Below are 27,181 nucleotides of genomic sequence, written 5' to 3'. Positions count from 1 at the left end.
AGATTTCTCAAGATTTTTCCCACCAAAACTAATAGTTTGGAACAAATTTTCAAACAGAAACACACGCTTAGCAGTAAGCTTGAAGCCTCGATCTGTCGTGTATGCTTTTCATGTTTTGACATTCAGCTTTCTAATCGGCCTCCGGTCGGATTACGTAACTCTGTTTTCAGCGTGATCGTTATTAGATTAATCGTCCAATCACAGTTAATGATATCAGTCACGTGACATGTTGCTAGCCAAATTGTTTAAAGCAGTTGGAACGTATCGATAAGCGTCGAATAACGCTTCAAAGGTTATTATGCTCTCGTTTTTGTCGATTTAAATTCATTCTTGATGTCATCGTCGTCAGGTAAGTTCCAAGAAATACTGTCTTCATATGGAGAGTAACACGTCTCTTTGTTCCGGCTGAAATTATTTTGTAAACAACTAAACGCCTACGAGAGTTGAGCCGCGTAGTCCCATTCGTTGCTTTTGCTGTTATCGTTCACGCTATGAAAGACTGCACGTAGCATCCTTGACCGAAAGATCGGTCTGTATAATTTGTATCTCATTGGTATCTGGTCGTCGGGGAAATGTTCCGCGGAGACTGCGTCTCGCTTCACGGATCCCCTCCTTATTACGGAGGAGAGCGATAACGTAAAAAAAAAAAATAATAAAAGACTCCTCATCCCATATCCGGAGAGACGGATCTTTCTGTGACTAATATGAATGTAACACTAGGTTTCTATGCCCCTTTGTGTTGGCTTTGTCTACTTTAGTAAGTTAGACTTCGACTTTCAGTCTTTGACTTTAATGTAACACTACAGTTACTGAGCTCGAGTTACTTAGTCAGATAAATTCAGGGAACTCTAAGATAAGAAGATCAAAATAGCATCGATGATGGCATGTAAAATGGCAAAGCCAGGGTGGGCAGGGAAGATCATTCCAGTCCCGTATTTGGCCGTATGCCATGGCATGGTTCAGTCTCATCACATATCGGTCTCGAAAAAGTTTTAACACTTTGGTCTTTGCAGCAGACGGACCAAATAGCAAGGCTTTCACATGAGGCGTCCTACTTCTGATGAGGGGCATTTCTTGCGCTCTTACGCGTGATACGTCTTACTGCTTTTGTCCTACCAAAAAATCCAAAACTAAAAAAAAAAGTATAACGTGGATTTCCAAGTCCAATCACCAACAGCAAAACTGAAGAGTGAAGTTGAAGACAGTAGGAAAAAGTTCACATGGTTTAATTCAGGCCACCTGTTTATTTTACTTTGGAACATTTGTTGATTGTTAGTAGAGCAGGCCTCGAATTACCCGGGAGGCAAAAGGCAATTTGCTGCAATGCCCTATCTACTTGCTGCAATGCCTCTCTCAAAATTACCATGCGTACTGCAACTTTTCCATGCTGCCCTTAAAAAATTTTGAGAGAGAGGGCCCCTAAAACCAAAAATTGCCTGTCCCTAAAACTGGCGAAATTCGAGGCCTGGTAGAGTCTAGAGACCTTAGAGTTTGTAGATCCTAGATCTTTTCTACTAGATCTAGACTTTAGAAATTTCTAATCAGAAAAAATTAGAATTTTTAAATAAAATTTAATCTTCATTCACACAGTTTAGATAGATTAAAAATGCATAAGCTACATGTAATTACTCTTTGACTGTATCAAAAGTGTGTGAGTGTGTGTGTGTGGGGGGGGGGGTGGTCATGGGAGCAAAAAAAAAAGGGGGGGATGGGATGGGGAGAGGGTGACCCCCTCCAATACCTCATCAACAGTACTAGTAGCAACAATTGGGTTAGAGATGTGAAAAATACACAGTTATTCACCATCAAAATGAAAGCAAGCTCACCATAATTCGACTGCCAACTGAATATGAATCTAGCTTTTGCATGCAATGGAATTTTGGCACGGGAGGTCAAACATTGATGCAGGTTTTTTACATAACAATTTAGGCGTAAAGAAAACAACTTCTTTTTTTTTCATTCTAGGAGAGAGTTTTCTTTTTTATCCTACCTGGGTGGCTATAGGCCTACTGTAAATTGTTTTTTGTGTGCTTACTAATTGTACTAGGCTAGGTAGCGGGCTAGTAGGAGTCTAGATAGACAACCGTTAATAGGCCCATAGATAGAAATTTATATTGACTGGGCCTGGATTGTGATTGGGTTTGTGAGACCCAAATGACACTGCGGAATGCTATGCTGTGTCATTGTCAGAGAATTTAGTGTTTACACATACGTAAGTAAATGTCGATACGTCTTTAGTTTGTCGTAATGGCCAAGAAATGAAAGAAAGTTAATATTTATCAAATCAAAAAGTTGTCTGCATACTTGAATCAAGCATGAAATAATACAGTATTTTGCTTCTTTCCTCCTCTGTAAATTACAGACCCAATGACATGATGGAGTTTAGGGCAGCTGGTTTGCTCTTCACGTCCAAGTTTGACTCGGGGAACCTCGCCAGGGTCGAGAGGGTCACCCAAGAGGATGAGGAGGATGGCAACGCCCACAGGGTGGGCGACATTAACGCCATGCCTGACTATGAGTTCAACTTGTGGACCAGTCCGGACTGTGCAGGGACGGAGTTTGAGAATGGCAACAGGTGAGGATACCAGTTACAGTGTACTTGAACATGTTTTGGTTTCATTTTGCTCAGAAGCTTGTGGTGAGGTGCTGATGCAGTCTTTTCAACAACGATGATATGCTGAATAATTTTCTTTTGAAAGCTTTCATCAACTTTCGTTGTGGTACAAGCTGTACATTAGAAAAATATTGTTCTTTCTTTAAAAAAAGAAATAATATAGTATTCATTGTTCACACTGCCTGCAGTGCTGAGGCTTTCCACTACAAGTGGCTCAAGTTCGATAGGAAATGAAGCTCATTACTACCAGTATGTTTGCAACAATATTCTGACAACAGAACCCACCTCACTCGACAGAGTAACAGGACTGTGGAATATTTGGTAAACCTGCTTCGCAAACGTCGTAACTATCCTGATTTTCCCACATATGACACTCAATATTTGTTTGCTTTTTTTTAAAAATAGAACCTGGTTCCACTTTGCTGTCAAGGGCTGCCCCATGAACAAGCTGGTCAAGTTTAACATCATGAACATGAACAAGCAGGGCAAGCTGTACAGCCAGGGACTGGCACCTGTCGTCAAAGTCTTGCCTCAGAAGCCCAAGTGGGAGCGTATTAGGGACAGACCGACGCATGAGGTATGTAAAACCAGACATTTTCGCTCGCATGAAGCTTGCACAAATTTTGCGAGGTGGCAAGATTCGCAAAGTAAAGTATGTATGCAAAAGTTTTTGTCTGCCAAATGTAGTATACTGATGGCACCATTTTACTTTCACAGCACATTACATCCCAGTTCAGTTCAGAAAGAGATGCTTCAGGGATTATTTCTTCTAGTTTCAAGGTACTCATTTTTTTTTTTTTTTTTTTTCATGGGGGGTTAGCAATTCAGGGAAGTTTTATTCTGTGAAAAAGACTGTTGGCTCCAATTTGTGAAAGTTCCATGCCTTGAATGTTTCAGGTTTTACAGGGTGAGTATACTGCCATACAGGAGATTCCTGGTTTCAGTGAAAACAGCCACAGTTATTTCTTCCTTCATCATTAGAACTATTTGTTTTTTTATGTACTAAATCTAGAACTTTTTTTTGAAGGATCTTATGTTTTCCTTCCGTCAGTTTACGGATGAATTGACAATTTTTTTTCCGTCCATGCCTCATTCCCCAGACAGTGGATGGTCAGTTCATCCTGTCCTTCACCTACCGGTTTGAGTATCGCTTCTCCTCCGTCTACTTTGCCTTCTGCTACCCATACTCGTACACTGAGTACCAGGAGCGACTCACAGAGCTGGATAACAAGTTCTCTGGCAGGAAATATGACGCTGGCTGGTACGCATTTATGATGCTGTCAAAAATCTTTCATTTGACATTACAAGCTCTAGATATATTTTCACTTTCTTTTCCTTTGATAATATGGCTGTCTGTGATTTTAGTTTCATAAAGAGAGCATGCTAATTTGGGGTTTTCTCTGAAAAGAAGATAAGGTAATGAAATTGAATTGGGGAAAAATATTTTAGTCTTCCCAACTTTAATACATTTCAAGAGGTGTGTGAACTTAGTTGTGATGAGAACGATTAATCAGTAAAATTAATTGTATCATACTGCTGTACAAAAATTGCTTACAAGTATGTACCAGCTGTGACTTAAAACTTAAAGGAAAAAAGCATGCTTTTAGCATTACTCTAAAAGATCAAATAGGTAGATTAAAGTTTAAAAAAAGGCCTACGGAGACCCTCGATCAGTGGAGAAGCTGTGAACGCTTTTCATGTCCTCTGTGAAAAAGTGAAATAACAGGGTAACTTGCAACACTGCCTTTAATATCTAGAGCAAGAAGGAAATATAAACTTTATCCACACATTAGCACACTATTGCCAGTTCGGGGAGGAAGGCCTCGAGCCTCGGTGATTAAGTTTGCCTTTTCCTCCCCTGGCAACCAGCGGCATGCACCTGGAATCACCACAATCTTTATATCATGTAATACGATTTTCTGTTTGTTCATGTCCGCTTGTATTGTATGTTGAATTGCCGAATAAATAATGACAAACCAATGTTCTGATGCTGTTCACCTTCAGTCCCAGCAATGCCATCTACTATCACCGTGAGCTCCTGTGCCACTCCCTTGACAACCTGCGAGTTGACCTCGTCACCATCTCCTCTTGCCACGGCCTGACCTCCGAGAGGGAGCCACGCCTCCACGGGCTCTTTCCAGACACCTCCACAGAGCGGGCCAGGAAATTCAAGCACAAACGGGTGTGTTTAGGCATGAATCCAAATTGGTCTCGGGAGATGTAGCAAGCCAGGCAGAGTAGTCTCTTGGCAAGTCAAATTTTTGTCAAGAGTTGTTTGTTTTGTTTTTTGCAGTTTCCTACACATCTAAGAAGATAAGATTGCCTGTGCTTTCAAATGAATATGTTTTTATAAGTATGTCTTTGTATGGAGCTTACATATTTTGCTTTAACTAAGGACACCGTGTGAGGAGCAGCTTTTTTGACTGCTCTTTTGCATTGACATGAAGAGACAAATATTTGGATAAACAATATAGGACACTGTTTTTAGGACACTTGCTGTTGGAGTAATAATGTGTTGTCTTGTATTTTTGCTGTTGTAAAGGTGTTCTTTTTGAGCAGTCGTGTACATCCCGGGGAGACGCCCGCCAGTTTTGTCTTCAACGGATTCCTCGACTTCATCCTCCGCCCAAAGGATGAGCGGGCCATCCAGCTCCGCAAGCTGTTTGTCTTCAAGCTCATTCCTCTCCTCAACCCTGATGGCGTCCAGCGCGGCCACTACCGCACCGATCAGAGAGGCGTCAACCTGAATCGGGTGTACCTCAATCCCGACCCAGACCTGCATCCCTCCATCTTTGCTGCCAAGAGTGTCATCACACACCACCATGTGAATTCCAGAGTGCAGAAGCAGCCGGCCAACTCTCGGCCAGAGGGGATCTCCCCTTCTGCTGCATGTCCCTCCACAAATGGCCACGAACAGTGTGACAACGGTTCACTGATGGAATGCGGGGACGTAACGGACAGTGCCGAAGTTCGTGCCGAACTCAGCAACACAAAGTTTGTGATTCAGAAGAAAGGCACCGGTGCAAACGCTATTCTTGTCGTGCACAGAGAGACGGTGAACGGAGAAGCAGGGGACTCTCAATGTAAAAGCGATGGTAAGGGGGAAGCAGATGTACAAAATATAGCAAGTCATGAACAAATCAATGGGACTGGTGCGCTGTCATCACGGTCCTCTAAGGTGGATGACCCTACGAGAGACGACGCATCCGTGGACGACTCCGATGTGGAAAGTGTGATAATCAGCAAGACCCACCATGCCACAAAAGAGGTCCACTCGAACAATAATGCCCAATTTTCTGCAAGCGACGAGCCGGAAAGCGTCGATGCCGCTTCCATCCGTCCCGACGAAAGTGGCATCGCATTCTACGTGGACCTGCACGGCCACGCCTCCAAGCGGGGATGCTTCATGTACGGCAACCACCTAGAAGACGAAGATCGACAGGTGGAGAACCTGCTCTACACGAAGCTGATCTCCATGAACTCCGCTCACTTTGACTTCGACGGCTGCAACTTCACAGAGAAGAACATGTATACCAAGGACAAGAGGGATGGTATGAGTAAGGAAGGCAGTGGGCGGGTGGCAGTGTACAAAGCCACAGGAATCACCCACAGGTAAGAATATGTTCAATACTGTATACACCATATATTGAGCGAGTCTAAATTTTTGCAAATCGGGACTTCCTGGCGATTTCGCGAGTGGTTAAATTCACGACCGTGGAGTGCAGCACTGAATGGAGAAATGTTTACGTGCTCGTCACATTCATGTCGGGATCAGAGTTCATATTTTCATGTATTTTCAGATTCGCAAATAGCACCTGACTCGCAAAATTTGTGAAAATAAAGCCTCGTGAAATATTCGGTGTATACAGTACTTTAGATGCTCCTCGTTTGTTTGTTGTTGTTGTTGTTTTTTTTGTCCCCTTACTGTGCTGCAGGTGCGTAACTTCATGATATATTCACAACTATGCCAATCCCCATGTTTGAATTCTGTTGTATGTCCATCAAAGAGATCTTTAAAGCTGTACTGTTCAGAGTTGTAGTATCTCTTTGTTTGTGTTTGGAAGTGTGAACACATATTGTCAACTCAGGTATTCCCAGTCATAATACTTCAGTATTGAGTACTTTCTCCTCTTGGAGATGATATGAGCTCCCTTGTGGAGACATGGTATATTTGATATTTTTGTTTAATATCTCTATTCGCCCAAGATTTATAATGTTTCTTTAATGTTAGTATTGTCTGGGGCAAAGTATTTGTATGGGGCCCCAATTTTTTTCTTTCTCTTCCTTTTATTTTCTTTCAAACAACAACGCATTTTCTCCACATCCCATTAAATTCCGTAAATTTGCATCATGCCATCCAATAATTCTGTTTTGCATACCTAATGAAGATAAGTAGCTATGACAACATCAAAGCCAGTTGGAGTAAATTTTTCTACATTTGTTAAAGGGATAGTACAGTATTGGCGGAGATGGGAATTGGGCTTTTAACGTTTTGTCAGATACAAAGAAAACACTTATGAAATAGTACAGAGCATACCATTTGAAGAGGAATTCAAAGTTTATTTGATGAAAATCGGGTTCGGAATGACTGAAACATCCAAAAACAAAGTAAAACAATGCGATTGTAATAAAATGTGGGTCCCACACTTTATTGGATCGCTCTGTTTTGGATATCTCGGCCATTCCAAAACCAATTTTCACTAAATAGATGTTGAATTCCTCGTGGATTTACATGCTCTTTCATATTTCATAAAGAGGTTTCTCATTATCTCACCAAAAAATGTTAGAATCCTGAAATTAGGTCTCAACCAAAACTATACAATCCCTTTAAACTGTTGTATAGAAAAAAAAAGAAAAACTCAGAAATTTCTATTTAGAGTAGCACCAGACACTACCAAGCCGTCTACTCCTACAAACACTGATTTACAATGTATTGACTGATATTTTCTCTGCAGTTACACACTGGAATGCAACTACAACTCAGGTCGCTTTGTGAACTCTCTTGCCCCAGCCTCCAATGATGAGGGGCGAGCAACACCTCCACCCTTGGCTGGCTACCCTCCAAAATATGGACCACAGCATTATGAGGAGGTGACGTCATCCATTTCTTGACAAATTTCGTTCTTTTTTTAAAATTCCATCGTATGTTTTCTGTCTTATGTTGAATAATCATTTAAGCAACCACTCAGATTATGGAATTTGCAGCATGGCTTTCATTCAATGTGTTCTGGACAGGTGCAAATTGAATTTAATGTATGTTGTTCCCCAATTCTTATGAACTTAGAGATGATCCTCCTGTTTTTTTTTACATTTTTTTCTGCTAAAATGTGTATGCCGTACATCCAGTTTGTTTTCATTCCCCTCATTGTATTCTAGAATACTGTACATTGAATGATATATTTTACATAACTGCAAAATCTGCCATGAATAGATTGTAGACCTGTGGAGAAACAATGAGTTTTCTTTGTATGCTTTGCCATGGACGTAAAGGAATATTCCTTGTGCATACTTTGTCACAGGTTGGCCGAGCCACTGCCGTAGCTGCACTAGACATACTTGATATCAACCCGTGGTCAAGATTGGCCGGCACAGAGAGTGGCAGCGTCCATGGTGTCCGGAGCTGGGTCCAGCGATATCTCCGCAGTATGCGAGGCGCCCCCTCCCTGCCGAAAAAGATGTCTCGTGTAGCGTCCAAAACCTCAAGGTATGATTGGTCGTGAGTGGCATTTGAATTTTGATATTGGCTTAAAGGTGTAATGAAGCGTGAAATATTAGCTGTAGCAAAGTTGATTCTGATGGCTATTACTTCATAAACTAGGGAAGCACTCTGAGAGTGCAGACCTTTGCCAAGCATGCAGCTCATTTCCTCCACTGATCTTGTTCTTCCATAGAGATATCAGTGATTTCCACCCATTCGTACTTATATCATTGTGTGCTTAGAGTCGCCCAATTTCCCAATATAGAAGCCTTTGTTACATCATAAACCCTCAGCTGCACGGCGCGCCTCGCCCTAGCAGAAACTAGAAACCTCAAATACGTGCAGCCTGAACTCCCAAGTTCATTGACCCCACCTGCCAGAATATCAAAATCTTTCAAAAAATCCACAAAGATTGCCAGATCACTACCAAAATTTAATCATCTGTTCCTTTGTGCATTCTCAACATTCCTGTAAGTTTCATCCACATCTTTTCACAACTTTTTGAGTTATTTTACACTGGGACAAACAAACCAACGCAGATGATAACATAACCTCTTCCCTTGGCAGAGATAAAAGTACTTGAAGATACACAAATATTATTATCACAAGAAACATTATACTGTGTTATGTCTACTCCTAAAAGGGGCCATTACTCCAGGTGCACTCTGATTTCTCCCCTCCTTAAACCCGCCTTCATTTTCACCCTCTCTGTAATACCTCCTCAGTCTGGTAGCCACAGTCATGAGTCCAGTAAGAGTGAGTCGAGGATCTATGCTCCATCACGGCGGGGGCTCGTTCAACGCCCTGGCTGGTACCGGTCATGCAGGGACAACCTCGGCAGCCAGTTCGCAGCCCAACGTTGCGGGAAGCCCAAAGAGGGCGACGCATTCAAAACCGCTCGGACCAGTCCGTGGTGAGTAATGCATGTACATGTTACTGTAAACGTGGAAATTTTCGCGGTACATTAATTTTCGCGGATTTCGCGCTACATTCGGCTAGCGCGAATTCAAAAACGCGCAAATATATCTTCGCAATTTTCTATGCACATTTTGAACGGCCTGAATTGCGTGCGCTTCGTCGATGATACTGCTACGTAGTACAGACATGTTTACGCATATAGCAGTATCATCGCACGCACCGCACGCACCGAGCCCATGGCCGATTGGTGTGCTACATCTCCGCGACTACAGTACTAGTACTACAGTACATGTATCGAGTAAAATACGTGTACAGTGTACTACGTAGTTGAGCGCTTGTACTCACACTCGCGCCGCTCGCTACATCGCTTTCATACGCTGGCATCGCTGGATGAAAACAGCGACTGTGTATTAACCCGCTGCGGAGCGCGAATTTAAGAACCCGCGAATATGTTTTCGAGCCGCTCAACGCGAAAATATTGACGTTTACAGTACATTATTTCTTGGAAGACTTGGTACCGTAGTGGATGCAACTGTTATGTCAAAATACACATTTTACATATCTTGGCATACATAAGACTTGCAAGTACCGTGTTTCAACACAAAATGTCATTATGTAGGGAAGGCATGAGGCTATTTAAACCTGTCAGGACCACCATCCTAACATACCATTTTTGTCAGATAGAAACATGTTACTGGCAGAACAAAGTAGATTTAATGCAATTTGATGCTGCTCTTATGGAAGGCTTGTTCGTATGCAAAGCAGTGTATCAGAGCAATATGTGTGGAGATTAGTATTGATCAACAAAAACTTCTATTGCATGATTGGTACAAACTGCATCATCCGTACAATTACCCAATAGTCTTGGGCAAATAATTTTGTTGTTGTAGAAAGTGGGTCAAAGATTCTCTTCAATCCTTAGGATTGCTGGTAATTGACATTATATTGATGGTACTCAGTTAGACAGGAGTGGTTTGACACTTGTCCGCCTATTTATGGTCATCTTAAAAATGCTTCCTGCAAATTCTGTAAAGTGGAAAAGAGAATGCATGCAGTGGTCTCAGGGACATCCGTCACCTGGAGAGCAGACTGTTCATTCGCAGATCCTAGAAAGTTACAGCACCCCTTTGAATGATTGTTTAGTTGCTTGTTTGTGCTCCTAATACAATGTCTGTTGAAACTTTAGGGGGAAAAAAAATCTTTCTGTTGATGTTAGTACATCCTTGAATTCCTTGTATTTTAGTCATATGGGGGGGGGGGGCATTTAATGACACATTTTGGTCAGATGTTTTTTTCTGACAAATTTCAGCCAATCAGATGCAAGGATTTCAGTTGCCTGTAACAGTTTGTCAGAAAAAATATCTTACAAAACGCTTAATGAAATGCCCCCCTCCCCCACCGTTCAGTGCTTCTTTCCAGGACAAAATTCGACATTAAAGTGTCTCTAATCCATAAGCACTGAATGACTCTTTGAGTTTGTATTTCATCCTTGCCATCATTGTAGAAACTAGGGCATCAATAGAGAGGCGGAAACATCTGGCTAGTCTACAAGGGACTGGCATCTCTGTTGCCTCGTCAGTTTCCATGACGACCGCCTCACCCCTCACCACCACCACCACCACCACCACCTCTTGCCTCACCTCTGGAGGAAAAAACTTCACCATACCCCTCCCTCTGACACATTGCAAGCAGTCGCCCCCTTCTACAGGGGCACCGACTACTGGGAAGGGTACCAAAGCGGGCCATACCTGGTCCAAGATGAAAACCAAGTCGGACTCTGTCCTCAGTGGGAGGAACGTTGCCGAGACGACAGACGAAGGAGAAGCCGCTGCAGGTGGTGGTCGTCTTGGCAACCAGCGCACCCTCTTCTCCAAGTCCACCAACAACCTGGGCTTGTTTGGCCGCAGCGCAGGCCAGCAGGCGAGCAGCACGCTGCCCTCTACAGTCACGGAGCTGCTCAACTCGGTCATGATCAACGCCCTGGACGGGACGAAGGAGCTGCATGGAGAGACGGAGCAGCAAGCCCTGTCGGCTGCCACCATTGCCCAGCAGCGGACCGCCCTGTTTGTCAAGACCCACGCTTTGCAGGTTAGTCCAAATTACTGTAGTTGACATGCTGGTCCACAAATTATTATGCAATCTCTTATCACAGTAACACTTTGCTATCATGAATATCACCTCAACATTGGGCACTAAGCACGTTTTCTTTTTGCTTCCCTGCTACACATGGAATTTATCATGCTTATTGAACGAAATTCTCTTAATACGCTGTGATGCATGATATTTCTAATTCCATTGCAACTCACCAAAGTGTTATGTATTCTGCATGGTTTGTATGTTATATGCATCAAATATTTATGTACACAACATTTTTTTTTTTTTTTACATGGTCAACTTTAACAAATATGGCAATGATTAGTGTATGGATGGGCAGTGCAATTGGTCTTTTTTTTCTCCTCTGCTTCCTGTAGAATAAGAATAAACTTTAAATCACAGTGATATTTGTGTGCTTAGATAGTTAAATCTTACAGTCTCAGTAATCATGTGAAGGCCTTTGCTCTTGATTAAACTTCTTTACACAATCTAAATGTCATTACCTCTTGAAATGTTGATAAAGGTGTAACTCGCAACAAGCTTTTGAAATTAATGATTCCCACCTGTTCACACATTGTGACTGTGAAGAAAGTAACTGAAATTATTGAAATTATGTTTTATTTCCTTTTTTAAGCACTCAGAGTTGTTTGTCTTGCTTAGTGACATACAAGCATACGTACAGTAGCTGTAGTGGCATAGCTGTAGAAGATACAGTAGATGTACATGTATTTGTGACAACAAGATGTGGTGTTATGATAGCCTTTTTGTTCATCAAAATCATAGTAGTTTATAGGCATTTGTAGCACATAATGTATCTTCAATCTTAAACATCCTTTAAATCTTACATAACATTCTTGACAGATAAAGATCCGACATACATTGTAACTGAAATGATACCTTAGATTATCTAGCTACAGTACACAAAGCTTATTGAATCAGGGAATGCTGTTAAACATGATTGTAATTGTTGTTGTTTTCCTGCATTTTATAACTGCTGTTAACTCTATGGCAATAACCAGGGAGAATTTTGTGTTTTTGGTCTTCTTTTTAAATTCACATTTGGTTTATTGTATGCCTGCCATATGCAGACACTTATCAAATGCAAGGTGGGACGTTAAGTCTTTAAAATGAAATTCTACTGCGTTGCTTTCCATGGACACACAGCTGATCAAAATAAAAGCAAGACATAGAAACCTGGTGCTTCATGATATGGGACAAGCTTGTCAGTTTACATACAGACTTTGAAATAAACACCTATTATGTCATCATTGAATTTCTTGGAAAACTGATTAATAAAAGGGGTAAGAAATGCTGCAGATTTTTCTTCTTTTTTTTTTTTCAGCAGGCCTGACACATTACAAGTGTATCCCTTAACCCTATTCTAACTGGGCTATTTGAAACCAAGTTTTTACTGGGGGGGGGGGGGTCAATTTGACCCCCCCCCCCTTTCAGATCTCGGCCGCCGATCGCGTGATCACCGCAAAATTTTGCCTGAACGTAGAGCCGGATGTCAACTACAAGATTTGGTCATACAATAGAAAAATTTTGATTTTATATTTTTTGATAAATTAATGATGCAAATTTATGCATGAAATCATATTTTCACCTATAACTCCATCAAAAAGAATGAAGGATTGCTAAATTTTTGTGTCAAGAGTTCCTCAAGACACATCAAACAATTTTCTCGTAAAAAAATAGCGCAATCAAAATCAGTTTATTTTGTTTTTTATTGTTTTGTTAATTTCTTATGTATTCTCTTGTTTTTCGACCTTTTGTTTTCTATTGTTTTTTTACCAAAATTTGTTGCAGGCACTTTTTCAAGCTTATCTACATAAGAATTGATTAATTTCAATGTTCAAAAGTTGAAATAATCTAATATATATCAATTAAACCAAAAAACACAATTTGCATTGGATTTGCACACAAAATCATGAATTTGAGCTGTTTTCGGGTTGACATGCATATGCAAAACATTGCGTAACTTCAGAACGGTGTACCCGGACGTCGCAAATTTGGTCTCAAAATATGGGGGAGACTTCAATGAAAAAAGTCATGAAACGACGCGGCAAAATGTTTGCGCGTTGTGGAATCGTGGCGCGAAATGTCAAGGGTGGGGTCAATTTGACCCCCCCAGTTAGAATAGGGTTAAAGAGTTTTGAAAAGGGTGAACTCAAAAGGCTACTGCATACTTGGTGATGTTTTTAGTCTTGTAGATTTTGCAAGTCATTTGATATTTGCAAAATGAACAACTCACAGAAATATTGCGTCCTGTAACACAAATGTGCAAAATGCCAGCTTCTCCCATCAAAAGGAGTAATAATTATTCTCGTTGTCATGTCATTGTGGTTCTGTTCTACATTGTATGCATTTCAACCATTTTTGTAGGAAATTGTCTTACACATCCCAGTTCTTGAAATATCATACTTGGAAATGTGGTATCATATACATGTAGTATTTCAAGTAATTGTACTGTTACTGTTAGCCCATACTACCAGCTTTCTGTATGATGTGTTTATACTCACCCTCACCCACAATGTTTTACACTGTTTATGTGTTTGTTGGTTTGTGCTCATACCTGTGTGTATGTTTTCTCTTTTAACTGGTCTGGTGGGTTTGTGGTGTTGGTACGATTTAAAGATGCGTAAAGCTTTATGGGAAGGTTATTGCTGCATGTATATACATGTACACCGCAGTTCTTTCATATTGCACGACCTAGGCAACCCCATCATAACTCCCGTGCTGTATGTGTTTGGGGACCCCGAACAATGAAATCACAAATCACCATGGTCTTTTTTCAACTAGGATCTTGAGAGCTAAGATCCTTTCCCCACCCATTCTCTCCCTCTCTCTCAAACCGACCCCTGACCCCTGCAACCCTTGCCTCCAAAAAACATATAACGTCCCTTTCTAACAATTACTCTTTTTCCTCATGTTTTATGATCGAGCAAAAGAAATATCTGGGTAGGAAAGAATTTTAGCAGTTGTATCGACCAGACTGCTTACTACTTGTGATAAGTCATTCTTGAACGAGGAAAAGAAAAAGAAGAGAAGAAATATATGTTAAAATCACATTGAAATTCAGAACCTTTACTTTTTACAATGTATACTGTGTGCCACCATACAAGGAAGTCAATTAGATAGTGGATCCACAGATAATCTAATAGCAACTGTATGGATGTCCTTAGCACTGCACCCTGGTACTGGTCCAATGGTCCCAGGCCAGTAAAAGTCACTGTTGGACCAGTAACTTTTTCAGGAATAGACCAGTAAAAAATGGAAAAACTGGGTACATGTACCTACTGGTCTGACAGACATGTCGGACCAGTAGAAAATATGGTTTACTGTGCAGCCCTGTATAACATCTTGTGCTGCGTTATTCTTTTTTTTGTAAGTGCATGTTTAACATTTGGGCAAATTGATTTCATCTAACATCTCTTAACTCTTCATGTGCCACGTTCGCACCTCCAACTCAGTCGACGGCGTGCCAACTTTGCATATTCTGCTCAACAAACAAAGCCGCCAAGACCGATCGATAAACCGCTAATTACTGCTAATCCCGCGGCACAATGAAAGCGTTTCTCATGCTTTTGTTCCTCTCATACATGTATACGGCTTGCATTCTATGTGGTGATCGACTATCAAGCAATGTTCCCCACTAGATTTGCTCATACATTCTAAGTTTCTGTCACGGTTTAATGTGGAAAAGTCATGCCTTTACAGTAATGTAGCAACTGGTCATTCAAAAGAAAAATTGAAAATAGAGTCGTCATACAATTTATATCGAAACAAAGCTTGGCATTCCTCTTTAACTTTGCCTACTATTATGCCCATCTTAACAGAAATTTGTAGAAGTTATACAAATTGGAAAAGCAGAATTCTTTCTCAAAACATGACTACCTTCGTGTCTCAGAATAACGTGGCACACAGGGGGTTTCCACCATGGCACATAAAGAGTTAACAGCCGGGTAGTTAAACCATCTGATAAGATTATAAACAGGAGCAAGACATTTCACCTGCTATCAATTTCATTATGATGTATACCTCCAGTATGATATGCCAGGTCTGCCATTCATAACACTCTGGAGTTTTCAGTTTGCTGTGTGCTTAACAATACCACCACACCACCATGTATTCTGCATTTTCACCGCATATATTTGCCCCTTGCCGCTTCTTTGACGTTGCACTCACCCGCAGAGCACAGTGGCTTCACCCAGTGCCAAAGAGGGACTGCACACAGTCACTTTGGAGTTTCCTCCAGAGGTAAGACTGTACCACTGTGTCACTGGGGCCACTACCATCTTTTGTAGCACAAACTTTTCATGAAAATATATATTACAAGTGTATAATATTCTCCCATCACATTTACTGCAGTCAGCATCCATTTCTCATAACTGCATGATATCATCAAGATGCTCATGAACTTACCGCATGTTTTTGCATGGTAGCCCAAGCACCATAGCAGAGACTCCAACCCCAAGCACCTTCTGATCTGGAGATTCTCCCGCCTGAAACCCCTAGCAAACGGGAGACTCCAAGTTTATGTGTGCAAAGCGCGAAGTTCCTAGGGTTATAGATGCTCTCTGGTGCTATCTAAGGCTTACTTTTGCAACATACGATAGCAATAAGTAAGAAATCCTTTCCAACGGGAGACATTGAGCCAGGGCGGGAGAAATTAAATCTCAAACGGGAGAACGGGAGATTTTGCAATAATGGGTTTTCGGCGGGAGATCTCCCGTCGAAAACGGGAGAGTTGGAGTCTCTGCCATAGAATGCTCTTCGTATACTTTGGTTCCGCTGGCCTGTAATGCTTGAGTGTTGCACTGGATAACCTGCCAAATATGTACAGTAACTGAAGGGTTTCCAGGTAATACCAGGTAATAAGTGTCATTGTAGAAGTTAGATCATACATGGTATAATAGTAATGTTGAGACAAGTGTTAAGATGGATATCTCATGTCAACAAAAATAGATCAGTTACCTTGCATACAATTGTAGATGTAAGATGATTAACAAGACATATTCAAAAAGAAGAAGAAAAAAGAAATACATGCAACACACAAAAGCCCAAACATGAATAGATACAGATATTGTCACAAATGCAATGTTCTTGTAGATAGGTAATGCAATGTTCTTGTAGATAGGTACAGGTGTACGTGTATAAGGTGTATTGTCTTCTGCGGGCTTTGTAATATGACATAAATAGAAAGCATCAAATCCTGGGCTACAGTGTATGTCAAAGGAATGGTATTGGAGGGAGACTATATATTGCTAAGGTTGGCCTGACTGGCAAAGGTTGGCCTGACTGGCAATGTATTCAGATTCAGGAATCCCCATGTCACTTTGGATAAAGCTCACACAACAGGCTCTTGCCTTCGGAGTGGTTCAGTGTGGAGAATACAACATTGAGCGCATACAGACTAGTTTTTGGCCAACCTCCTAATCTAAGTGTAGGATTTGTACCTTAATTCACTTCAGTGCACAATGCCCTGATGGGTAATTCTGTTCTAGCAGGCCTACACAGGTCATTGTTTTCAAATGTACCATGATGATCAGCAGATGAGGACAGATTAAATCGAAGAAGCATAATATCTGCAGATCAGCTCCCTTTAAAAGGGATAATTTTTGCTACATTAATAATCAGTTACAGGTGACTTTCATTTTAATGAAGTCCTCAGGACCCGAGACAGTTTTCTTTCATTTTATCAAAATTTTATTGTAGCCAAACAATAAACTTATATAAAGATTTGAGTATGGATGGTGATTTTGGGACCTGAATTTTTATTTGTAACTTGTTAACATTTTTGTTGTATTTGTGTTTGTTGTAATGGAAGTACATTGTATCTAAAGCCAGTTTTACACAGATATTCTGTCACAAATTTTCTTGTCAAAACATTTGTGGGGCAAAAATCTGTGGTGTTGTGGTACATGTGTGCATGTTGACCTTGTATCAATCTCATGGGCCCTCTCACTGCTGCTGTGCAGTACAGAAGAAATTCATCTTCTTCTCGTAAAGTGCAGTCCACCTTCTGGTGTATTACAAACTATTTGGCTGGCCAGTGTAGTGCATGTGGTGCTTTAAAAAAAAATTAAAAAACATAAAATATCTATCTATATATAAGGACCAACTCTCTGTGCAGTGCTCATGAAATTTAAAAAAAAAAAACCAAAACCCACCAGCTGCTCTGCCATTACTGACTAAAGGCTCAGGCCATAAAATGAAGCAATTACCTGGTACATGTACCATAGATGTCAACTGTTCTGATATTGAACGTTAGCAAACCTGATACTGTACATATGTTAGCAAAAGAGGATACATGTATTTCACCGTATGTGTATACATTTAAAAATATATATTTCTCGACATTGTATATTTGCTGAAAGGGAAGTAGCCTTTGATGCTGTTGATTGTGTGTGATTTGCTTCTCAGGCACAGTCAGGCATGTCACCACGCGGCCAGAAGTCGCTGTACGCCCGGCATCCATTGCCAGGTGACACGCCTGCAAGCAATCTCTTCCAGCGTCACCCCAACCACCACCACCACCACCCACACGCCCTTCAGCATGATGCGGAGGATAAGTCCGGTGACGTCCTGGGCAGCCTCAAGGTGCCGGAGGATGGGTGAGTAGTGGCAGTTTAGGGACGGGATGAAAGGAGCATGCTGGGTAGAGGAAAAAAATGAATGGATGATATGATGACTTTAAAAGAATCTCATGTAGAAATCAAAGTTTACTACCAGTAATCAAGGACCTCCCAACCATTCTGAATTTTCAGGAAAGAATCTGAATTTTGAGGAAAGAATCTGAATTTTGACCGTTCCCAGCTCTTCATATTTTTTTGTTGTTGATAATTTTACTTCACACTGCTACGTGGACCATTCTTTCTTTCCTACTTTTGAGCCAAATCATCCCTCTTTTTCCGTCAAAACTTGGAAGGTCTGTACTCACTAACTTGGAAGACATTAGAAGGATGGAGTAAGTATTGGTGAGCTTAACACTTTGACGATTTATTTTTTGACCTTGTAATTTATCCCTGAACACTAGTATACATCTACCATATCTGCTAAATGGCAACTATGACAGCTTATGAAGGCTTTTTTAGTTGTTTTTGTTCATTAAAATGTCAGTCGGTGGGGGGGGGGGGAATTTCATGAAGCATTTTGTCAGATTTTTCATCTGACAAAATGTTTTAAGCTGCTGAAATCCTTGCATCTGATTGGCTGAGAGCAAATTTGTCTGACAAGTTTGTTGGACAAAATGCTTCATGAAATGCCCCCCTGGTGAGGGCCTTACACTCCTTGAGTGAGAAGACGTTACATTAGTTCTCTTTAGTTTTAGCAATAAGATATCAATTATTACATAATTTCAACTCCTCTTCCCAGTCACAGCCAACCGGATGCCGGTGACAAGTCCAAGCGGAGGCGCAAGAAAGGGGCGGGCCCCAAGCGGCGCAGCGTTTCTCACAGTCCCAGCCGCAAGTCCCAGAAGAACTCTTATCGGGACCCGGTGAAACTGGGCAAGCAGAGTGAGACAGACAGTGACCCCGAGAGGTTCCCCCCGCCCAGAGTGGATCGGTCCAGGCAGCGCTCTCTTACCAGCAGTCTCTCGGATCCCACGCCAGGTGAGGCGGATTCTACCACCGGTAGCTTTGGGGATTCTACCACCAGTATATGATTTTCGGTGATGAGAATATTGTACAAAGGAGGTCTGACATACTTAAAATATGAAATGCCATGCAGAATTTGCAATATGAGCTACAGTACATGTAAGCATCCAAGGAAACTTTGTGGTGTTGAATTTTGATTCTCCATGCAAATCTCTAAACTAATGTCACTTTTCACTCACTATTGACCTTGTTTTTGGATACCTAGAAAGTTTTTCATGGTAAATTCAATTGCTTGACTTTAAATATCATTTAGCTTTTTATGCCTCCGCAACGAAGTGGCCAGAGGCATTATGTTTTCGGGTCGTCCGTCCGTCCGTCCCGTTTTGTTTTTGTCGATATCTCAAGAACCGTGTGGTGGTTTTACATCAAACTTGGTATGAGGGTATATCCTTGGGGGATATACTTTGTGTGGATTTTAGGGTCACAGGGTCGAAGGTCAAAGGTCACAGGTTATTTTGTGAAAAAAAATTGAAATTTCATGTTTTTCTCCATATCTTGCAAATGGTTCAAGGTATCTTCATGGAACTTAGTATATATGCTTGTACCGATGGGCAGTGATTATCTAGGGAATTGGGGGGTCATGGGTCAAAGGTCAAGGGGGTCAAAGGTCAAGGTCAACTCCTCAAAATATCACTACTTTCCTTAAAATGCAATATGCCTGAAGGTTTTTTTTTTTAAACTTGATGTATGGCGTGTATTACCCAATATATATTTTTGGGGAAGTTTCTTGCCAAAAGGTCAAAGGTCAAAAGGTCAAAGGTCAAGTGAAAGTGCTAAATTGCACTTTTTCTTCCATATCTCGAAAGTAACTCAAGGTATCATCATGAAACTTACATATTTATGCATGTTCAACCTAACAGTGATTCTCTTTGTAACTGTGAGGTCAAAGGTCAAAGGCCAGGTTTAGGTAATGCTATTTTCCCATTTGATACTGAAATTATACTTTTTCTCAATACCTTGGAAATTGCTCAATGCATAAACTTATAAAAGGGTCAAAAGTCAAGTAAAAATCATCAGTTCCCCAAATACCTGCACTCTGACATTTTAATCATTCATCCAATTGAACCTAGTTCTAGGAAAGTGAACATTCAGCACATTTGTGTCAAACCTGTCATTTTAATATTTTGCCAGTTGTGTGAAACTGTCATCACACATTGTCAAGACATTGTACTATAGACCTATTAGGAGAACCATGCATTATGGCGGAGGCATATCAGTAGCCGTAGCGATATATCTAGTTTATAGCTGTTCTGTTTATCTTGATTAGGTTTTTGTTTTCTTCTTAAACTGTTCATGCTCTTGCCGATTGTTAGAATGCTACCCCTTACATACAGACACATTCCCATAGATTTAAAACAAAGTACTGCTGGTTACAGTACATAGTGGGCTCAAGTGCTCATATTCCAATGTGATAATCACAGAATTGATGTTTTTTCTCGATCATGTTTTTTGAAGCTGAACTGCCACTGTCAGCAGGAGCACATGCTGGCATGCCCACGAATCACGACAGACGATCTATGACGCCAAAGAGGTATGTAACAGCCGATGGTATTGTCATCTTGTCTCGCCTCTTTTCTTTCTGGAGTGAAAGTGTTGCCGTTCTGGTAGATTAAACTTGCTAAACTATAATCTAGGAGCAGGTTCTGTGTAATTTTTGTGAAAGTGTTGAGTTGTGTTTTCCCATGTCAAGGTTGAAGACTTTGAAGCCTTTGAAAGCTGCGTAGAAACTGATTTCCTTACAGTGATTGTCATTAAAGTGCTAATATTCCATGCAGAAAAATCTACTCAAGATTCCCTCCCCCCCCCCCCAAAAAAAAAGAAGAAAAAAAATGGGGGGGGGGGGGGAGAAAAAACTCCGCACTTAACCTGAAGGCATATTTCCATATTGAGTACATGATATCTGCTACTGTTTTTACAAGTCATGTAGAATGCAGATTCTCTATTCATTACAATATCCAAAATAAAAACATACACACTAAAATTTTTTTCTAAAAAAGAAATTGAGCTCAAGTAAAAGCACTGAGAAGTTGTAATGACAACCTCCCCCCCCCCCCCAAAAAAAAAGGTCATTTGTCCTTGTATACTTGACTTTGTGCTTCTTTGCTAATCTCTGTGTGTTAGTGTGTTATGACTTTATTATCACATGCCCTTGACACAATTGATGACCAAATTGCTTTGTTTTTGTCTTTGGTTTTTATTTGCCTATTTAATATTCAGCAACATCATGGAAGCGTACTAAACTTTGAGAGTGCAAAAAAAAAGAAGAAGAAAAACATAGGGGCAAAGACATCAACCAATGCTTGTGGGTTATTCCCCTCCCCCCCCCCCAAAAAAAAAAGATTTATAAAGAAAATTGATTTAATTGAGACTGCCATGACTATTTATTCTGTCACACCTTTCCTTTGCTAATCTTTCCACACATTTTGTATCGCACGTACGGTCATTCATAACAAGAGACAGTAGACTTTTTGTTTGTTATGCCTTTGGCCTTATTTTGTTCTTTCTCTTTTTGACACCATGATTCACTCACAAACATCCTTTGATTTCATGTCATCCTGCACCACCTTCTCTTCCTCCTCCTCTTCCTTTTCTGTCAATCTTTACCACAATCCTACCTTCTGTCTCTCACGGTGTGTATTTGCTGTTCTTCGTGTCACTGACGGTGTGTATTTTGCTGTTCTTCGTGTCACTGACGGTGTGTGTTGTGCCGTTCCTGTCTTTGAGTGCAGTCTTGCAACCATCCACCGCCTCCTCCTCCTCACTCATCCTTCCTCTACCGGTATGTGGCTGACGGTTGCACAATCATCACTTTAACTTTTACGTTCTCCTGCACCTACAAACCATGTATACTGTAATACCAGAAGCATTCGTGAAGTGGAGCCAATGGCCTTTTTCCTTGTCATGAAACTTTTATAGCAAATAGCTGACCGTGAAAAAATAAGTAGTATCAATACTACATGTACTAGCAATACTGGGGAATTGGTGAACAATATGCACTGCTGGTCAATGTAATCATGAAAATGAAATGAATGCACACCACAAAACATGCATACAGTCTAAAAAAAAAAGAAAGAAAAAGATTGCGCACCACTAAGTAAACGTACCGGGACAGTACTCATAAGGTGCACAGCATTGTACTGGCATTTAATGCACTGTGTTGACAAAAACTTTGCTTGTATTCTGTTTTTGGGAATCTTAGCCCCTCACAAAATTTATGAAAGTTTCATGCACACAATAATTTCTCGTTTTTCAGTTAAACAAGAAAATCCCACCATAGTGAGGTTGCGTAGACCACAGATTTTACCTCACAGCTAGTAACCACTGCCTTGTCAGAGATGTAGTAAAAAAAGAAAAAGAAAAGAGAGACCACCTATGTATACGTAATATATGTACAATAATGGATATTCAGTTCTCTTCTTTACAACCTGTACTTCATTGCAAGTGAGCTTGTTAAAATGGGGTTTCACTGTACAAGAGATACCAGTATTCTGAGGGCTGGACAGTAATATTAGGTGCATGTGGGCTGATTTGTTTGTGTTGCATTACTTAGTGGAATGCTAACTTTGTCTCAACGTTGAACATTTGTTTGCTCTATTTTTTTTTTTATTGAAACAATATCAAAAATTATAGTAGTGCCAATTTGTGTGCATGCAGAACAATCAAGTTCTTACTGACTCTTACAAACACTGAAAAAAAAAGAAAAATGACAGGTTGGGGTTTCCTGAAAATCAGCCGTGAAATAAGAACGTAATTAATGGAGTTTTAATGCTTTATACATAAATTCAAAGTAATATGTGTCACAAACACTGATATTGGTCAAAACCATGTAGAACACCCAGAGTGCACTGACCATTTTTTTTTTCTGTCCTCTCTTCGTCCATCCATCCAGGAGTCGGTCAATCAGCAACATACAGTATCCTCCCTACTCTCGGTCAAAAGTAGGCCACCCTATCAGGAAGTCCAATTCATTCGCTGGGGTGAGTCTGATGCATCAGTGATGTAGTCTCCTCTGCTAGTCTTCGGACCAGTCTCTTATCTGTGTTTTGATGGTGTCAGTCTCAAAGTTGACTCTTACATGTCTCTTGCTACAAGATTGAAGAGATATTTCTTGAATAAACCTTGATTTTAGACTTTGCGCCCCAGTGCAAGCTCTTTGAGGCTCGTAACAGTCAAACACCAGCTTAAATGATTTTTAACATCTTTTTCAAAATGATATAATTTATGTCTCATTATTTTAGTATTTGCCATAAAGCTGGCAAGAAATGGAGTTTTATTTTGCAATAGAACCTGCTGTTTATAACCTCATATTGGTAATTATGTCTTTTTGCAAGAAGAGCATGGAGGGTGACATTGTAATACTATAGCAGTTGTACCTATAATTGTAGTACATTTCAGATAGCTGCTAAGTCTGCATATTCCAAAGTTATACTTTCTCGATTCTTCAGTCACTCAATGATTAATGATAAAATGTTTTACTGTGATGGAAACTGTGATAATCTTTGTCTCTGAAATATGATGAATTTGTCATTCTTATTCTCTTTCTTTCTGTGACTTTCAGAGGGATTCCAGCGTCTCCTACAAAGTGATGGAGCTTAACAAGTTAAAGAAGCCGGAGGTCGTAAAGGCGGTTCCGGTCAAAAAGATCGGATTCTGGGTCAACTTTTGATTGTCATCATGCCGACCGTTCCACTCGGAATGTAATTCTCTGAAGCCACTGTGAGGCAAGACTAACATGGCTTTCAGTCGGTGCAAAGAGAATCAACGAACACTTTGTACAGAGATAGGTGATATGTTTCAGCGATATCACAGTGTAAATCTTTAGAGACATCCATGGTTCTGCTGTGATCTAAGGCTAAGATCAATAAAATTTGGTCACTTTTGCTATAATTCAATCTGGGGTGGGTTTTTTTTTTTTTTTTTTTTTTTTTTTTTGGGGGGGGGGGTCTTTGTTTTGGTGTGGATAGTATTGTAAATGATCAAGAAATGCGGCACGGTGCAATAGTCATCCTTCACCATGATACAAATTTAATAAAAATACAATCAGATTTGATGAAGTCACATTTATAAGTCCTCACTATCTTCCGGAAATATGGATTCTTTATAGAATTTTTTTATGGTTCTTATCCCACAAATGATATAATATCGATATGTAAGTTATGCATCACAAGTACCCGGATAATAGTAGTATTCATCCTGTTGAAGACTGTCCCTGAGTGTACTCGGGCAGGTTCACAGGGAAATGTGTGTTATAGCAAAATCAGCTTTTCCTCAACATAAGTAAATATACCCATGTATACCGTCCCACGATATCTTTGTCATGGCTACTACTAAAACAGCGATCAATTCATTGCTTATTTTTACGTCGATGTAGGGCAATTTTTTGTCAAACAGTTGCAATTCACAAAAGGCAGTTGAAATCTAATCCATGGTTTGAACTTTCATAGTCCAAGAACTAAACTAATCACAAAATTTGCATTCCTTGCATGCATGTGTAGGCATGCAGTCATCATTGGATGTTTTTAAACAGACATGATGTGTCATATACATTGACGCTATCAAAATATGTATAATCCAGGGATTATATTAAAAATTCCTTTGTGAATTATTGGCCTACAAGTTTTGGCACTGGTATATTTCTACAGATTCATTAGTCATGTATTTATATGAAAACCTTTTCAAAGTTTTAAATTTTGATTTGCACCTATGCCATTATAATCTACTGAGCCCAATGGAAGACTGATGAATGAATTCACCTTCAATTTCTTATATGTCCTCGTGCAAAATTCCATCTTTGTGTCTCCTTGGTAATACTGCTTTCATATTCATTGATTTGTTCAGTGCAGGCTAGGCCACGCCAGACAATGTAATGGCACATTTATGGTGCCAAAATATATTCTGCGTTTAAAGATATCTTCGAGATTTCTTTCAAGGGAACAAAGTACGTCTGTATCACATTTTGTGATTTCTGCAGCTTTTACCACATTTGCAGTAATGCAAAAAAAAAAATGTCTGTATATAGCAAAAATGTATTTATGTCCATATTTTTAAAAATGACGTAGGCGTAATATTTGATGACACATGTTGCCAATGGTCAGTGAAACTTGTCATTAGTATGATCTGTAACAGTACGCGTTAAATTCTAATTTTTGATTGTATATTGCCGTCAATTTTTACAGAGGCTGTACAGAGCTTTTCTGTGCGGTGTTTTCATTTGGCCAATTGTTTCGTGCTTGCATGTTTTCTCATTGTCAAATATTTGTTAAGGATTACAGTTGTGGTATTATTGTTAAAGCATCATTATTTTCTATTCATCACTTGATCAGTTACGTCTTTCTTAACCCGTTGAAGGCAAGTCCTGAGAACCCCCAGGCAAATGTCTGTGGGAAATACGTGTTGTAGCAAGATCAGCCCGTCCTCAATGGATTAAAGGACAAGTTCACCTTCATAAACATAAGGATTGAGAGAATGCAACAATATTAATAGAACACATCAGTGAAAGTTTGAGGAAAATTGGACAATCGATGCAAAAGTTATGAATTTTTAAAATTTTTGTGTTGGAACCGCTGGATGAGGAGACTACTACAGCTTGTGAGTCATATGCGTACAACAGCATAAAGAAAATGTAAAGAAAATTCAACATATTTTCACTTTTTTCGCATAATAATAGAGCACTTGACTTGCCTCTTTCTAAAGGCAGGGGGAATAATATTAGCCATAACATTTGTCGGTAGCGAGTCGGGGGAATGTGTACTTTTTTCAAAAGATGAAATTTTGTGAAATTCTCTTTATATTTTCCTTATATTGTTGTACGCATGTGACATCTAAGTTATTCACACACTGCAATAGTCTTCTAATCCAGCGGTTACTGCACAAAAACTTCAAAAATTCATAACTTTTGAACGGATTGTCCGATTTTCCTCAAACTTTCAATGATGTGTTCTACTAATATTGCTACATTCTCTCAATCCTTATGTTTATGAAGGTGAACTTGTCCTTTAAAGTGCATCCGCTTGTGTCAGTGGCTCTAGCAGAGAGCTTGATTTGATGAAGGAGTAACAGGGCTTATTTTTTTTTTAGTGTGATTTGCTCTGTTTATGAACAGCCACAAACCATGACTGCAGACAGTGTTTACTTCTAGTGCAAGAGTGCTGTTAACTGAAGCAGCTATGCATGATAGTGATGTAGCAAAAGGCGGTGAGTCTCTGAAGGTTTGAGGTATTATAGACCATAGTGCTGATGTTTCAAAGATGTTCTGTTTCATCAAAGTACATGTATATCCTTTTTTAGAGGCAACACAGTGCTGTGTGAATGCCAGCTTTTTCTTGTGTGGTGCTGCAAACATGTTTTGCAAGCATGCATGACATTAATGATATGATAGACACTTACATTGGTCAGTACTATTAATCATTGATCACTTTCTCAACATTCCAACCTGGCAGTGCTAAATTTTCGGCCGGTCAAAAATTGCCACTCTGTTTTTTTTTTAATCTTATTTCCTCTCCTTCAAGTAGTCTTTGGGGCATACTTTGATGTATTTGAATCTTGTGTCATTTGACAGCGAGTAGAGGTAAGAATTGTTTATAAATGTATTCAAACACTTTTTTTTTCCATCCGTCCAGGCTCGTGTTGTGCATACACCTACATTTGATGTCATTGACGGCAACTGAAATTCAGATCTTTGTGTCTTTGATTTGGACTTATTAGAGCCAGCCTGCCTTTGGTTTAGTTGTTATTTATGTCTTTAATTGTTACCTTTTAAAAGTTGGAGGTCAGTCACAACATTTGTTGGCCATGGATCCTAGAAATAGGAAATTGCTTAGTACTCTAATCCTTTTTTACATCTTTTAAAAACAATGCAGGATGCCATAGTTGTGTTCAGTTGCACACTACAACTGTATATTGTTTTACTTACTAGTGTAATATATTCGAAAATGAAGAATATCTTTAAAAATGTGGATATTATTCAAAATTGACAGTACAATTCTTAATCTTAAATGCATTGAATATCCAACCAACACTTCGTATTCAGGATGTTCTGCACAAGATTAGAAATATGATTTTTTTTTTCAAAGTGGCAAATTATAGTCACATTCTAAAGTACTTTTATACAGAATTTTATGAAAAACTAATCAATATTGTATATGTCATAGTGACTTTGTCATAGTTAATCTTTTTATTTATTACAAAACACATTAC

At 39.9% G+C, this 27,181-nt stretch overlaps 1 protein-coding gene across 1 annotated transcript; it reads left to right on the top strand.

The window, feature by feature from the left end:
• The first annotated feature begins 256 nt into the window (after window positions 1–256).
• LOC139708975 (cytosolic carboxypeptidase-like protein 5) lies at window positions 257–23,651 on the top strand. Its single transcript, XM_071620943.1, has 16 exons — window positions 257–349; window positions 2,363–2,575; window positions 3,020–3,191; window positions 3,715–3,875; window positions 4,619–4,796; window positions 5,157–6,226; window positions 7,570–7,705; window positions 8,134–8,318; window positions 9,038–9,225; window positions 10,735–11,314; window positions 15,521–15,584; window positions 17,751–17,941; window positions 18,702–18,940; window positions 20,441–20,516; window positions 22,875–22,962; window positions 23,544–23,651. Exons 2-16 carry the CDS (start codon window positions 2,373–2,375, stop codon window positions 23,649–23,651), a joined length of 3,639 nt encoding a protein of 1,212 aa, XP_071477044.1. The 5' UTR covers window positions 257–349; window positions 2,363–2,372.
• The last annotated feature ends 3,530 nt before the right edge of the window (window positions 23,652–27,181 follow it).

Source organism: Diadema antillarum, unplaced genomic scaffold, assembly GCF_040938485.1.
Source record: "Diadema antillarum isolate AM-2024a unplaced genomic scaffold, OU_Dant_1.0 seq00001392_RagTag, whole genome shotgun sequence".
Classification (NCBI taxonomy): domain Eukaryota; kingdom Metazoa; phylum Echinodermata; class Echinoidea; order Diadematoida; family Diadematidae; genus Diadema; species Diadema antillarum.
The sequence above is the reverse complement of the archived record's forward strand: the minus strand, read 5'-3'. Positions and strand labels throughout refer to the sequence as shown.